The 15,518-nt window shown below is 51.8% G+C and overlaps 1 protein-coding gene across 2 annotated transcripts; it reads left to right on the forward strand.

Moving 5' to 3' along the window:
* Window positions 1-251: 251 nt before the first annotated feature.
* Window positions 252-14,865, forward strand: ICAM2 (intercellular adhesion molecule 2). Of its 2 annotated transcripts, none has more exons than XM_059147481.1 (5): window positions 252-414; window positions 10,178-10,282; window positions 11,948-12,211; window positions 13,549-13,869; window positions 14,552-14,865. In XM_059147481.1, exons 2-5 carry the CDS (start codon window positions 10,210-10,212, stop codon window positions 14,698-14,700), a joined length of 807 nt encoding a protein of 268 aa, XP_059003464.1. In that variant the 5' UTR covers window positions 252-414; window positions 10,178-10,209; the 3' UTR covers window positions 14,701-14,865. The 2 variants fall into 2 exon arrangements, with proteins under 2 accessions (XP_059003464.1, XP_059003463.1); XM_059147480.1 differs by lacking the exon at window positions 252-414 and adding an exon at window positions 683-731.
* Window positions 14,866-15,518: the final 653 nt, after the last annotated feature.

Consider the following 15,518-nt stretch of genomic DNA (forward strand, 5'->3'; position numbering starts at 1 on the left):
GACTGGGAGTTAGTGTTTAATGGGACCACGCTGCAGTCCCGAAAGGAGACGATGCCGGTGGTGGTGATGGCAGCAGGACAGTGCAATCGAGCACGGTGCCCTAAAAATGGTTAAAACGGTACCTTTTCTAGTTGCGCGTATTTTGCCACATTTAAAAAAAGTACAAGCGGGAGGGGTCTGAAAATGAGGTTTATCCGAATGGGGAGCCTGGCACAGGAAAGCACGTAACTCCGACGTGCCCAGGGAGGGAGGAGTCCGAGTTCACACACGCAGAACCGCAGAGACGCAGAAGCGGGAGCACGTTTTCCCCTTCCACTCTCCGGGCGCTGGGCTCCGGCTGCCCTGCTTCCTGCCCCCCAACCCCGCACAGCCCTCCCATCGGCAGCCAGCCCACTACCACCACCACGACCACGGGTAAGGTCACGACTCCCCTTCCCTCTTGGCAGCATGGAAAGGGTTTCCGACGGACTGTCAAGGCCTCACTTCTAGTCCCTTCCCCTTTCTTGGCCCGTTTCCCTGGGAACGGGGAGGAAAGCGGGCAGAGATCCCCAGAGTTCCTTCTGGGCAGATGTTCCCCGCTGGGTGAAGTGGGGCCCCCCACCCCACCGCCCAGATTGACCTTGCTTTTACGGTTGTTTCCTGTTTTTGTCCTCCTACTTCCTCTCCTGCTCTGCCTTCGGGTGACGGATTTAGAAGCATGGGGCTGCCTTCTGGTCGGCGGGCCCATGTGGGTAAGGCTTGAACCGTCAGAGCTGTGCTCCGAGCAGATGCAGAGAGAAAGGAATCGTCCCCTTCTTCTTGGGATGGCATCTGGGGTTCCTGATGAATCCCTTTGATAACTTTCTTACTATCAGTCTGACACGGGTTTTGCTAGGTGATTCCTCTTTTACTGCTGCTATAAGTGACGTGCTTTCAAAATTATGTTATTCTATGTTACTCATAGACATAAAAGCAACTTGTTTTTGGATACTGATCTGAAACCTAGTTGGCTTGCTAAAATCCCTTGTAATTTGGAATCGCTTGTGAGACCATTCTTTTGGATTTTCGACCCACGCAGTCCTATCATATGAAAACGCTGATAGTTTGTCTAGGACTTCTGGAGCAATGTTGAAAATAGCAAAGATAGTGGGCATCCTCCTCTGGGTCCTGCTTTTACAGGAAATGCTCCTGAGAGTTACTCATTAAATATAATCCATGCATAAGCTTTTTGTAAATTCTCTTTACCAGCTTAAAGACGTTTCCGTCTAGGGGTGCCTGGCGGGCTCAGTCGGTAGAGCGTGTGACTCTCGATCTCGGGGATGGCAGTTTGAGTCCCAATGTTGGATGCAGAGATTACTTAAAAGAAAAAAACGGTTTCCTTCTAATCTAAGATCTTTTTCACGAAAGGATATTGAATTTGTTTTCTTCTAGATGATCCTGTTTTTTCTTCTTAAATCTGTTAAGTAAGTTTTCAGTTTGGGCTCCTTTAAAGACAAAGCCTGGAACAAGGACTTGGGTTCAGGCAGGTTATTTGAGAGGTGATCCCAGAAAGCCCGGAGTGAAAGAGCAGGGGGACAGAGAGGGGGAGAAAGAAAAGCCGGTTAAAGGTGCGTGACTGATGTCGTGGCCACAGGCAAAGGGAGCTTGACTCCCGCTCAGAGGAGCCTGCCAGGGGCCTCCCACAGTCGCCCAAGGAGTACAGGAAGCTGAAGCTCATATCATCCTCTCGCTGGTCCCTCACTGGGGGAGGGATGTGCCTTAGGGAACTTCTCTCACACTTTTGGGAAACACTTAGCAGGCTGATATGTGGCTTCTAAAGCGTTGAAGAAGACTGGGGGTAAGAAGCAAAAAGAACCATGGTACAGGGGCGCCTGGGTGGCTCAGTGGGTTAAGCCGCTGCCTTCGGCTCAGGTCATGATCTCGGGGTCCTGGGATCGAGCCCCGCATCGGGCTCTCTGCTCAGCGGGGAGCCTGCTTCCTCCTCTCTCTCTCTCTCTCTGCCTGCCTCTCTGCCTGCTTGTGATCTCTCTCTGTCGAATAAATAAATAAAATCTTTAAAAAAAAAAAAGAAAAGAAAAAGAAACATGGTATAAACTTGAGGCGGGACACTGCAGGGCGAGGGAAGTCTAAGTCTGTACGAAATTATCCACATTAAGTACTACTGATATCAGAGGAGGACAGAAGTGATATGACAGAGCACAAAGTCTTTTTTTTTTCTTTTTCTGGAGACTTTATTTATTTATTCGACAGATAAAGATCACAAGTAGGCAGAGAGGCAGGCAGAGAGAGAGAGAGAGAGGAGGAAGCAGGCTCCCCGCTGAGCAGAGAGCCCGATGCGGGGCTCAATCCCAGAACCCTGGGATCATAACCTGAACCGAAGACAGAGGCTTAACCCACTGAGCCACTCAGGCACCCCACAAAGTCTTCTATTACCGGCATAATAAATGATATCTGTGGGTTTTCTTCTATTGTTAAGCCACATCTGCATATCTGAGATAAATTCAATTTGGATATGATGTGTATATTTATACACTGCTACATGTATTTATTTAGTTGGCTAGCATTTTTCGTTTAATTGTTGCATCTATATCCATATGCATTTTATTGTTGCATCTATCTACATCTATGAGTGAGACTGGCTTCTAATCTTTCTTTCTCATCCGGCACTGGTCTCATTTTGATGTTAAGGTGAAGGTTACCCTGGCCTCGTAGAAGGAGTTGTGTTCCTGCTTTTTCCATTCTCAGGGAGGGTTTCTATGAAATTAGAATTGCCTCTACTTAAACTTGCATAACACCATCTGGACCAGGTGTTTCCTTTGTGGGGAGATTTTAAATTATGGATTCAGGGTTTTTTTTTAAGGATTTTATTTATTTATTTATTTATTTGACAGTGAGATAGCACAAGTAGAGTGGCTAGCAGAGGGAGAGGGAAAAGCAGGCTCTCCACTGAGCAGGGAGCCCGATGTGGGGCTCGATCTCAAGACCCTGGGATCACAACCCGAGGCGAAGGCAGCCGCCCAACCAACCAAGCCACCCAGGCGCCCCTGTTTCTTTAGTAGTTATAGAACCATTCAGACTTTTTATTTTTTTATTTCTTCTCAGATCAATTTTAGTAAATTTTATCTTTCTAAGATTTGGCCTGCTTTGCTTTTTTTTTTTTTTTTTTTTTTTTTTTGCGTTACTTATTTATAGTGTTTTAAAATTTTTATTTGTGGTAAAATACACATAACATAAAATGTACCATTGTAACCATTTTCGGGTGTAGAATTGGTTAAGTGCATTCACGTTGTTTGGCAGCTAATTCCCAGAGTGTTTTCGTCTTGGCAAACTGAAACTATGCGAAAGACACAAGTTCACTTCCCCTCCCCCAATCACTGGCAACCACGTCAACCTTCTGTTTCTGTAGGTTTGTACTGTCTTCGTTGTAATCCTCTCTTCATTCTCGATAACGAATAACGGCGACTTGTGCCTTCTTTGGTTTGTAAGTAGATTTCCCCCAGAGACTTGCCCGCACTATGAGCTTCTCTGGAAAACTTTTGGTTTCATTAATCCTGTCTACCATAGTTTTGTTTTCTATTTTGTTGGGTTTTGCTCCTTATTTTTCCCTTTTGCGTTTACTTTGTTGTTCTGTTTACTTTGATTTCTGCCCTGATCTTGATTCCCTTTTGAGTCACTTTTGGGTTTTCTTTGCTGTTCTTTTTCTAACTTCTTGACTACCTCCTAAAGATTGAATACTCATTTTTGACTTTTTTTTCGAATGCAAGCATTCAAGGCTATCCATTTCCCTTCAAGTGCCACTTCCGATGCATCCCAGACATTTTAATATATGTATCGCTCGATGCGAAGATTTTTTGAACGGGTCATTGCAATGTCTTCTGTTGACCTGTGGGTCAGAGTACGTTTTCACATTACTGAGTATATGGGGCTATAAAGCCTTTTTTTTTTTTTAAGATTTTACTTATTACTTATTTATTTAAGAGAGAGACAACAAAAGAACATGAGTGGGGAGGAGCGGGAGAAGCAGCGCCCCCTACTGAGCAGGGAGCCCAGTGCGGGACTCAAACCCAGGACTCTGGCATCATGACCGGAGCCGAAGACCATGCCACCCAGGTGCCCTAAAATCTATCTTTTTGAAGAGCTTGTGGTCTCTAATTTAGGTGCAGATCGAGCTTTTAAATTATGTGTTTCAACTCATCCATTCCTCACACTCTTGTTTGTCGGCTTCGTTATTCCTGATTGAGCACGTGCATTACAATCCCCTGCTGTAATCATGGTTTGATCTCTTTCTGGTTCTTTCAAGGTGGATACTTACAAATTTAGAAGAATTTTAACTTTCTGCTGATCTCTCCCTTTAGTCCAGACATTTATGCTATCCCTCGTATTTTTGTCTTAGACGTTCTCTTTCTCTGATATCAACAGAACTTTCCCAGCTTTCTTTTGGTTAGTGTTTGCTGGGTATATTCTTTCCCAGCCTTTGACTTTCAACCACCCCATACTCTTATGCCTTAGGTGTGTCTCATAAACACCAGAGAATGGGGTTTTGTGGGGGGGGGGTTGTTTTTTTAGATTTTATTTAATTATTTGAGAGAGATAAGCAGGCTTCCCGCTGAGCAGGGACCCTGCCCCACCCCCTGCCCCCCAATGCTGGACTCCATCGTAAGACCCTGAGATCATGCCCTGAGCCGAAGGCAGACAGACACTCAACCGACTGAGCCACCCAAGCACCCTGGGTTTTGTATTTTCATGTTTTAAAAATCTAATCCGAGATGAGAATTTAGGAACGACTGAGTCCACAACTTCCACGACACCCTACTGAGTAAGAGTTGAGTTTAAAAACCTGTATTTTCAACAAGTTGGCAAGAACCCTAATCCAGAAGTTTCTCTTCTGAGCTTGTGTGTTTGAGCTACTTTTAAAAATAGAATTTATTTTTTTAGAGTAGTTTTATCTTCACAGCAAAATACAAAACAGCCTCCACGCATGTGGAGACTCCCCCTTCGTCAACACCCCCCACCAGAGGAGTATGTCTGTTACCTTGAGTGATGCTACGCCGGCACTTCATCAGCACCCAAAGTCATGGTTATATCAGCATTCAGTCTCGGTATACGTTCTATGCCCTAAATATCCTCTGTCTTCTGCCTATTCACCCGTCTCTCCATCCCGACTCCCAGCAACCACCGATCTTTCCTAATTTCTCCTCTCCTAGCTCTATCACTTCTTAGCTCCATGACCTCGGCCTGCCATCAATTCACCTGAGCCCTACTCTCTCTATTGCATAATCAGAATGCAGAATGGTTCCTTATTTTTGTGTGACATTAAATAAAACAATGTATTAAAACCTCGTTCAGTTCCTAGCAGAGAATACACATCAACTGTTAGTTTCACATCAAATGTTAGTTTCCCATTCCTTCCTCCGTTCTCTTAGAAATCGGAAATCAAGTTTTGCTGAGAACAGGATGTGGCTTCCACATCCAATCAGATTCCCCTGTGATGGGGGTATCACCAGAAATCTAAGCAAGGGAGGACACAAGAGGTTACTGCCTCCCAGACCCTCTTTCTCCATCTTGGGAAGTCCCTCCCTTTCTGCTTCCTGCCGGGATGGTTCCCATCCATATGTTATCCGTCCTTTCAGTCCAACACCTCTGACCTACATCTGATAAACGGTCAGGGCACACTCTGGCTTTAAGCTGTCTGAGAGCTAAAGTGACTCAGAACTCAGTTGCATGTGCAGGAAAAAGCTTGTCGCCAGGGCCCCAGAGGGAATCGCGATCCAGGTCATGCGGGTCACGTGAGACCTTGTCGTTTCCAAGGGAATTGCCCTGAATCTCATTAAAAGTTTGAAGGTTTAGGGGCACCTAGGTGGCTCAGTGGGTTAAAACCTCTGCTTTCGGCTCGGGTCATGATCCTGGGGTCCTGGGATCGAGGCCCAAATTGGGCTCTTTGCTCGGAGGGGAGCCTGCTTCCTCCTCTCTCTCTGCCTACTTGTGATCTCTGTCTGTCAAATAAATAAATAAAACCTTAAAAAAAAAAAAAAGTTTGAAGGTTTATAAAGGCAGCAAGCCCATGTACTATTCCTCTTCCTGGCTGTTCTGCTGTGACTGATTTATGAATACAAGGCATTGTCCTTGCATAAAATCCAGACACCAGACAGAAATAGGTTCACACAGGGCAAGGATTTTCTTTTTTGTAAGATTTTTTTTTTTAAGATTTTATTTATTTATTTGACAGAAATCACAAGTAGGCAGAGAGGCAGGCAGAGAGAGGGGAGGAAACAGGCTCCCCTCCGAGCAGAGAGCCCGAAGCGGAACTCTATCCCAGGACCCTGAGATCATGACCTGAGCCGAAGGCAGAGGCTTTAACCCACTGAGCCACCCAGGTGCCCCTAAGATTTTATTTTTAAGTAATCTCTACAGCCAATATAGGGCTTGAACTCATGACCCTGAGATCGAGAGAGTCCCATGCTCCCACTGACTGAGTCAGCCAGGTGCCCCCTCAGGGCAAGGATTTAAAAAAAATTCTATCTGAAAATCTCTTTCCTTTAACCATAGTTAAATTTTTCATCTTTATTGGGATTATTACAAATTTGGGCTCTTCAATACCATCTTCTTAAAAATGTACATTTGTCCCTCTTCTTCCATTCCTCTTTTAATTCTTTTGACTGAAGCTTGTTTGTGTTCACGCCATTTTAACCTTCTCTAGGGGTTTAGAGCTTAAACACTCTCTGCTGGTTTTTCTTGAAATTTTACCATGCTTGTTATAGCTTAAAGTATATCCTCCCTCCCGAACAATGCAGAGTTTAGAAAGCTTTAATTGTAATCCTCTCTTAAATATTATTGCCCAGAATTTTAGTTTTGAACTTTTTAAGACTTCTCAAATTAAATATTATAAAAATTACATATTTATCTTCCATATTCATTTGCCATTTTATTTTCCCATGCTTCCTTCTTGCATAGAAAACTATCCTGCAATCATTTTTTTCTTCTGGACGCACATCTTTAAAAATTCCTTTAGTGAAGGTATCTTGAGGGTAAACTCAGTCTCTGCTTATCTTTCTCTCATCTTGGTTCTTGAAAGATGGTTTTGTTGGGAACACAAGAGAAGTCGTTGGATTAAGACCCAGTCATGATAAAACCCTTCCCTACCCTGTAAAGAGATGAGTTCACTCCCAAAAACCAACACACCAATCTCCATTCCCCTCAAATGCTCCTGCATCTTAACCCTTCCAGCTTTCTTGTCCCCTTCACTGGAGAGCTCAGAGACCTAAAGATAATGGCAGGGACTATTTGGTAGTAGAACAGAGCTCCAAGAAGGAGCACCTGAATTTCTTCTCTCATCAACATCATGGTTGGGTTCCTGTCATCCCTGGGCATCTTCTTGGTGACAGGAAGCGTTGGTCTTCCCTCTTCGTTTGGAAGCGTCTACCTTGGCCTTTTAGGGTCTGATCATCAAGCTGCCAAATCCACTTCACTCTTTCTCCCAGAAGGCCTCACAGCCTCATGCAAGGACAGCACTTCCGCCCCCAGCACCGCCTTCCCAAGTCTTCCCCAGAAGTCCCGGGAGGCAGAACGAGGCTCCAAGTAACGCCCATTTCCCAAGGACCCTGACTCCCGTGGGCAGGTTTGAAGGGCCAGGACCTTCCAGCTTGGAAAGCTTTTTCATTTCTGCCACACAGAATCATCACCAGCCCTGCCATCCAGAGGCCACCTGGCAGCCAGCACGTGACCTGGGACAATTCTGAAGCACCTTCCCTCCACTGAGTCAAGTTCCTTTCTATCAGCTTCTTCACTTGCTGGGGGCATAAGGGCCGACAGCTGCTGGCTCATGGGGGCCTCTGCTAGGATCAGAAAGGGAAGGGCTTGTTCCTACCAGTTCTGGTTCAGAAAGTCCCAGAAAAACCACTGCCCTGTTTGAGGGCCCATCTTTGGGGGATGAGGAGCCCTGGTTGGCCTTGTTAGGTGTTCAGCTCAGCTCCGTGGCCTGGGGGTCAGCAGAGACCTCACCAGGAGAAAGGTACACTGGGCACAAAGAGAAAGACCCCCTCCGATCCAATCTTATCTGGGTTGTACACCAAGACAAAGTACTTCTGTTCATTTACTCATCCCTCCCCCCCTCCCTCCATCTATCCTCTTACTGGACAGTTACTCAGCATCAACTCTTTGCCAGGTACAACCTACCATATCCGCTCTAGAACAGCAAACAGCTCTAGAATGAGCTTCCACTCTCACGGCGCCGGGGGTGGGGGTGGGGGGGTGGGGGTGGGGTGGGGGGGTGGGGTGGGGGGCAGGGGCGAAGGGGTGGGGGCAGGGGGGCGGGGTTTAGGCCAGCAGGGGGCGGGGGTGGGGGACGTTGATGTGTAAGCTATCAGATGCAAAACCACATTCCCTAGAGATCAAAGAGGAAATGGTGGGTGGGAACAGGGGCTGACCAGCTTAAAGCAGGACCTGTGGGCCCCAGAAGCTTCTGTGGAACACTGGTGGGGATGGAGTCTGGCTGGTCCAGCTGTGCGTGCGATTGGGATTCACAGGCATAGACCCTTCCAGAAGCTGTTTGGAACTCCCTGGGCAAAAGACAGACAGACAGACACACACACACACACACACACACAAAACACCCCCCATAACCACCACCACCACCATTACCCCCGCCCAGCTCCTCGTGGCAAGGAAGGCCCAGCAATTTCCTCTGCTTCTGCTCTCTTGCATTTCTCTCTCAAGGGTCTCCTGGGGATGTAGCTTGTAAGAACCCCTCCTTTACCCTCCTTTAGCCCTGCCCTCCTCTCACTCAGAAAGACTTCACTCTCTCCTCGGGATATGACCTTGGGCAAGTCCATCACCCTGTGCCTCAGTTTCCCCATTGTTAAGATGCGGACAGCGAGAGGACCTACTTACGACAGAGGTACACTTACGACCGTGCTGACCCGGAGTCAGTTCACTCTTGCATGGTTTTTTGTTATAATTTCTGCTGCTGTCGCTGCCCTCATTATTATTACTCTGACCCACTGGAGACCACAGAGTTTCCAGCACGGCAGCACCCACTGTCTGAGCCCTGAGGCCGCACCCTCTGCCTCTCCGTGGGCTGGAGGAGTGTTCCCTGCTGCGCCGCATGGACTAGATCCCGGGCTGGGGTCACAGATCACTCTTCCTCCATCCTCTCTCTGCCTCGCTCTGAAGCAGTGTGGTCTGGGGACATCCCCGCATCCAGGCTGACCGGCCGCCCTTGCACACCATACTCGGTGGTGACAGCCTTTGGCCTCAGCAGCCAAAGAGAAGGACACAACTTCGCAACCCAGGACCTCACAACCCAGGAACAGAGTTGGGCTCGAGCCCTGAAAATGCTGGGGCCCCCCTCGATAAAGCAAGGAGAATCACTCCTCTCCTGCCTCTCCCTGCTGGTCCCAGGGACTCCTGCTTCCGGGAGTAGGTGACAAAGCACTGTAATGCCCCCCTCCCTGGACCAAGGCTCCCCTGAAGGATTGAGGGGGAGACACCATATAAGCCAGGCCCTGGAAATGGAGGCTGGGGGTTTGGGCTACAGCCAGACCGACCCCCATTACCTCTGTCAGTGCCTGGGCTGCTGGGGACTGTCATGGGAGCTCTTCCCTCAAGTTGTCCCTATCGGCTGGGTCAGGGAGGGTTGAGGTCGTGAGCCCAGTGGGTGTGGAGGTTTCAGTAGCTGTGTCAGGGGGCAGTGGGGGTGGCCCCTGGAGCACCTTCAGGGCCTGCCCGGGTGTCCTTAGAGAAGCCCAGCTCCCGGCCCGCTTTGCGACAGAGGCGGCATGTCCTGGGCAGACCTGATTTCAGATATTCTGTTCCCAGAAGGGAACTCAATAATGTAACCTGTGGGATTGGGGGTTCTCAGGTCTGGGGCTTGTAGGCCTCACTGTCCTTTGTGCGCACACAGTGCCCCGAGCCCCATGTGCACACACAACCCTCGCACACATGCGAGCCTGCCACTCGCCCTGCCCCCTGCCCAGCAGCATGGCGGGAGGCCAGGGTATACCCTGGCTTATCGGCTCCCTCCCAGCTTCCTCTGCCTGCGTTCCTGCAGGCCTGGAGCTCTGAGAGCTGGCCTTCCACGTGGCTTCCAGAAGACCTCTCAGATAATGAGAGGAAATGTGGTCATCAGCTCATAGAAGGCTGGGGTTCCGGGCTGCGGCTCTAGGCCACCACTCCCTGACCTGGGTCCACCATCTCCCTCCAGGAGGCCCTCGGCTGTTCCCAGCAAGCCCGTGGATGCCCCTCGAGATGTCCCCTTTTGGATGCTGGGGTCTGCCCACCGCCCTTCTTGCCCTGTTCTGCTGCCCAGGTGAGCTGGTACCCGGGGTTCCTGACTTGGCACGTGCCAGCCCAAAATGGGAGCTGCCGGCTCCCTGGCGTCTGGGGTGGGAGGCAGGGCTGATCCTGAAGTCACTGAGGCTTTGAACACAGAGGGAGCCCAGCCTGGGCACTGGATGTGGGGCCGGCCGTGTTCCCCCATGATCCTGGATGGTGGGGGGAAGCCGGCCTGTGGAACAGCAGGCTGAACAGGCCCCATGGCTTCAGGGCCTGTGGAAGTGGCAGGTCGGGGAGGCTGAGGGGTGGGCTGTGTGAGGCCTGAGGCCGGATGTGGCCCAGGGACGGCAGGGGGCAGCAGAGGACATGGCCTTTTGACTACTGTCCAAGGGAGTCCTCCAGGGAGTCAGGGGACTGTGGAGGAAAGTGCTACCGTGTGCTGAGCCTGTTTTGGACAACCTGCCAGGTGCTTTTCAAGGGCTACCTCACCACAACCCTGCAGGAAAGGGGTTACTAGCCCATTGGACAGATGAAGAAACAGGTTCAGAGAGAGAAAGCACCCTGCCCAGGGTCACACAGCTCAGGATTCAAATCCAGCACCGTCTACCTGCAAAGCTCCTTTCTTGCCACTTCATTATATGCCACTCGCTGAGGGCTGAGTGGGGACATGCTGGTGTGGAGGGAGCACAGGACAGGCCCAGCTGGTTGAGATCAAGGACCTCTGAGTGGGAGGTGAGCTCCGAGGACTCAGTCTTGATGCATCAAATACTTCCAAATGTCCGTCACACACGGGGCATTGTGCTGAGCACTGAGGGAAATCTGGGCCCTGCCTTCTAGAAGCTCTACCAGTCATTGGCAAGGTGGTCCCATTACCTTCCTGAACTACTCTCCCCCTGCCTTCCTCCTTACTGGGCTCTACCCCATCCTGATCTTGCTGGTCCCCAAGCACACCAAGCATGCCCTTGACCCTTAACTCCGGGAACACTCCCTGCTCCCCAAGTATCTGCGGGGCTCACACCCACCTCTTCCATGTCTTTGCTCAAATGTCGATGCCGTGGTGAGGTCCGGACTGACGATCCTATTAAAATGGCAACTCCACCCCATTCCTGTCCTGCCTCAGGTACTGATCTCTGTCTGACAAGCTGGCTATCTCACTTGCTGATTATTGTCTGTCTCCTTCGTGATAATGGGAGCTCTGCAAGGGCAAGGTTGGGTCTGCTTGGGTCACTGCTGTGTCACTGGAGCCTAGAACAGGGCCTGGCACACAGCAGGTAATCAAACAGTATTTGCAGAAGGAAGGAAAGGAGGGAGGAAAAGCCCAGAGGACCCAGTCCACCTCCATCTCTGAGAGGCCTTCATGGAGGGAAGGGGTATTTGGGCTGGGCTTTGAAGATTGCATAGGATCCCTCTGCATGGAGAGGGAGGCTGTGCGCGGAGAAGACTCATCCAAAGGTGGGCTGGGGGAAGAGCACCCAGAGGCAGGGAGATGGCTGTGGGGCAGCCTCTGTGGTCTAGACCCGGGCAATATGCAAAGCCTTGCCCACAGTCTAGACACAGGCAATAGCAAGGCCTGAACAAGAGAAGAGCGGCAGAGGGGCCATCTCTGGCCTATCTTCTTGGGCACCTGCCCCGTGATCAGACTGCCAGCAGGGGGCAGGGCAGCAGAGACCTTTGCTGCCCTGTCTTTCTGGTCTTCCAGGGTCTGGGGAGGAGTTCGAGGTCCACATGTATCCGGAGCAGCTGGTGGTGGAGCCCGGAGGGTCCCAGCTGGTCAACTGTAGCACCAGCTGTGCAAACCCGAACATCGGGGGCCTGGAGACCACGCTCACCAAGACCCTGAACCAGTCTGGACCCCAGTGGAAGCAGTTCTTGGTCTCCAACATCTATCAGGACACCGTCGTCCACTGCTACTTCTCCTGCTTCGGGAGTCAGAAGTTGAAGAGTCTTAACGTCAGCGTGTTCTGTGAGTGCTGCCCTCTGGGGCCCTCCTCACCAGGCAGAGCCCGTGTCTGCTGTCTGCAGAGCTACCCTGGGCACTCGCTCTGGCCCCCACCCCCCGGGGCTCCTGGGGTGACAGGGAGCCAGACTTGCCCGTGGGCTTGGAATCTGCTCACAACCTTCCCTGGCTTCCTCAAGCCTGCTGGCCACGCCAGCTCTGTGGCTTGCTCAGAAGACAGTCCAGGCAAGGTTTGCACAGATTTACAAGTCATTTCCCCACCATGCTCACAGTCTCCTCCCTACTTAGTAGCAGCCCCATCACCAGACACCCCCTACCCCCCTACACAATTAGCAGGGTGCCAACAGAAGGGCCACCATGCTCTCCAGTCACCCCTTTGTCTCACGGAGAGGAGGTTAACCCATCACCTGGTGCTTTTATAGTCCTTTTTTCCTTTTTTCTTTTTTTTTTTAAAGATTTATTTATTTATTTATTTGAGAGAGGTGGGTAGGGAGGGAGGGGAGAGGGAGGGAGAGAGAACGCGGGCCAACTCGGGGCTGAGCGTGGAGCCGGACGCAGGGCTCGATCTCACAAGCCTAAGATCATGAGCTGAACCGGAACTGAGCGTTGGATGCTTAATAGACTGAACCACCCAGGCACCCCTGCTTTTATATTCCTGAGGGCCCCTGGCAAATGTGGAACCATCCCCCCCACATACACACCTGCACACAGGCCAGGGAGACCTTCCCAGAGGGCAGGATTCTCTCAGCATCTCGGCACCAAGGCTATGGCTTGGTGCTCCCCATGACCAGCATCAGGGGATCAAGTGAAAAGGAACATGTCCTAAATCCAACATATGACCTCGGGGTGAGGGGGGCAGGGTATCCAGGCTACCACTGAGGGTCCCGTTTAATAGACAAGGGATGGCAGGTCTAACTAAGCAAGGCAGGTCAGACTCCAGCCCCCACCCCTTAAATGAAGACCCCACAACTCTTGGCCCAGTTCCAGTGAGCACTCCCTTTTTAGTCTCAGGACAATTATCTGGTGAGCTGTTTGATATGGAAATTTGTTTGATTTCTGGAAAAGAAGGAGACAACATTTTTTTTGTTTCTAGTCAACTGTACAATTTCTAGACCTCCTCTTCATAGACCCCTGACCACCTCGATTCTTGATTCCAGAAAACGTCATGTTGGTAAAACTCCCAGCCCGTCCATCCTCCACCTTGTGCTCTAGAGCAGGCCGGGCCGGGGCCCCCCTCCCCATGTCTAGCCGAGGCCCCGAGAACACAGCAGTGCCGGGGGCAGGGTGGGGAGCCTGGGACTACACGCTCGCCCTGACTAGCTCTCCCTCCTCCTTCCCTACAGACCCTCCCAAGCAAATGCTCCTGAAGATACAGCCCACGTGGGTGGCTGTGGGAAAGTCCTTCACCGTTGAGTGCCACGTGCCGGATGTGAAACCCCTTGAGAGCCTCACTCTCACACTGCTCCGTGGCAAGGAGACCCTGTGCAACAAGACCTTTACGGGGGAGAAAAATGACACCCAAGGAGCCACGGCCACGCACAAGGGCATGGCTCACAGGGAGGACGGCCGCCACAACTTCTCGTGCCACGCCCGCCTGGATCTGAGCTCGCGCGGTGGGGCCATCTTTCACCAGGTCTCCGAGCCCCAGATGCTCAAGGTCTACGGTGAGGGGCGCCCCCAGGATGGGAGGGGTGGGGGAGGACAATCGCTTTCTGTTCCTTAGGGGAGGAAAAAGCCTTCAGCACTCCCTGCGCCGGCTCAGGGGGCAGGCACCCAGGGACCCCGCACTGAATCCCGGGGCTTCCCTCTCACTCTTCCCCGGAGCTCTCTCTGAGTGCCCAGTTTGGAACTGAACTAGTTGCTTAGCAATGAGTAAACTGCGTGACCTTGACCAAGGCACCCTCCTCTCTCTGGCCATGGCCCCTCTTTGCGTTCAGAGGTTGGGCCTGGAGGTCCCCTGGAGCTCCGCTATTCCGTGGCTCTTGATGGTCAAGGTGTTCCCTGTCTCCGGAGACTTTGGTAGGATTGGTAGGAGCTCCCTCGGCTCTGCCCAGGGCAGGGCTGGGCTTGGACCATGCTGCCATCCAGGCCACAGTGGCCAGCATATGCTGGTGCCAAGGGCCGGTGGCAGGAGAACATCCACGGCCTCACAGAGGGCTGGCTGGTAGCCCGGACCCCACCTAACTTTCCCCGAGATCCTACACCCTTGGCCATTCCTCTCTGCAGCCTAGGTGGCGGCAAGACAGATGAGGCATGGGGAGGTGACAGGCAGACACTACTCCCCCCGGGCCCTGCCATCAGGGACCAGGGGACATCTAAGACCCCTGCCCCCTCTTCCCTCCCCAGAGCCCACGCCGGACAACCAGATGGTGGTCATCATCTCCGTCGTGTCGGTGCTGCTGTTCTTGTTTGTGACATCTATCCTCCTGTGCTTCATCTTGGGCCAGCACTGGCGCCAGAGGCGGATGGGCGCCTACGGGGTACAAGATGCTTAGGTAGGGCCCGAGTCGGGCCTACTGGCACAGCCTACATGAGTGGCACGGCCACCGCTGCAGCATCTGCTGGAACTCAGCGGGACTCCTCAGGATTGTGGTCTAGCCCTGGCCGAGGACAATGGGGTCGTTTCCTTTACTAGTCTGCATATAAACATGTGGACCCAATCCTGTGCCTCCATGTCTTCTCCTGGGATAGAACTCCACAGCCAGGAAAGGCAACCACCGGGCCTGAACTTCTCTCCCCAAAGGTCTCCTAAGCCTCCCTCAAGCTTCTCCCTCACAGGGACCTTCCAGAGCCCCAGCCAGCCCAGGCCCTGGGGTGTCCCCATGCTGACCAGCCCAGGCACCAGATACCCATCCTCGCGGAGCCCTGAGTGACTCATTTCTCCTGAGGGACGCCGGGGGAGACACGCCCTGGCCCAGGAGGGCAGAGAGACGTTCCGTTCCTACTTGGTACTCGGAGACTCAGGCCACTCCTGCTTGGAGCAGGGCAGCTCTGGCTTCTTTTGGCCAAAAGAGCCAGCTTCCTGTGGCAAGGGTGGGCCCAAGGGAACTGGCTCAGCTCCAGGACCCTCTGAGCCAGGCCTCTCCCCCATCACTCTAGGCGTTCAAAGAGCTTTACACAAGTCCTCCCTCACCTCCTGCTCTGTCTCTAGGCCACCAAGACCCGACAGCACTGCCATCCCAGATAGGGGTGAGTGGAGGAGGTCAAGGGAGGGCTCTGGTTTCCAGACACCCAAGGCCCCCCACCCGCGGTGGCTTCCCAGCTCTGGATGTGCTTAGAGGGGACTGTGCTCCGGGGCAGAGCTGAGGCCAGT

Source organism: Mustela lutreola, chromosome 15 (genome assembly GCF_030435805.1).
Source record: "Mustela lutreola isolate mMusLut2 chromosome 15, mMusLut2.pri, whole genome shotgun sequence".
In the NCBI taxonomy this organism is placed as follows: Eukaryota; Metazoa; Chordata; class Mammalia; order Carnivora; family Mustelidae; genus Mustela; species Mustela lutreola.

Excerpts from the sequence above, each read along its gene's own strand:
- ICAM2 (XM_059147480.1), top strand. The coding sequence starts at position 698 with ATGGGGCTGCCTTCTGGTCGGCGGGCCCATGTGG. Across the intron at positions 10,283-11,947 it reads TGCCCTGTTCTGCTGCCCAG|GGTCTGGGGAGGAGTTCGAG; the intron begins GTGAGCTGGTAC and ends CTGGTCTTCCAG. Across the intron at positions 13,870-14,551 it reads CCAGATGCTCAAGGTCTACG|AGCCCACGCCGGACAACCAG; the intron begins GTGAGGGGCGCC and ends TTCCCTCCCCAG.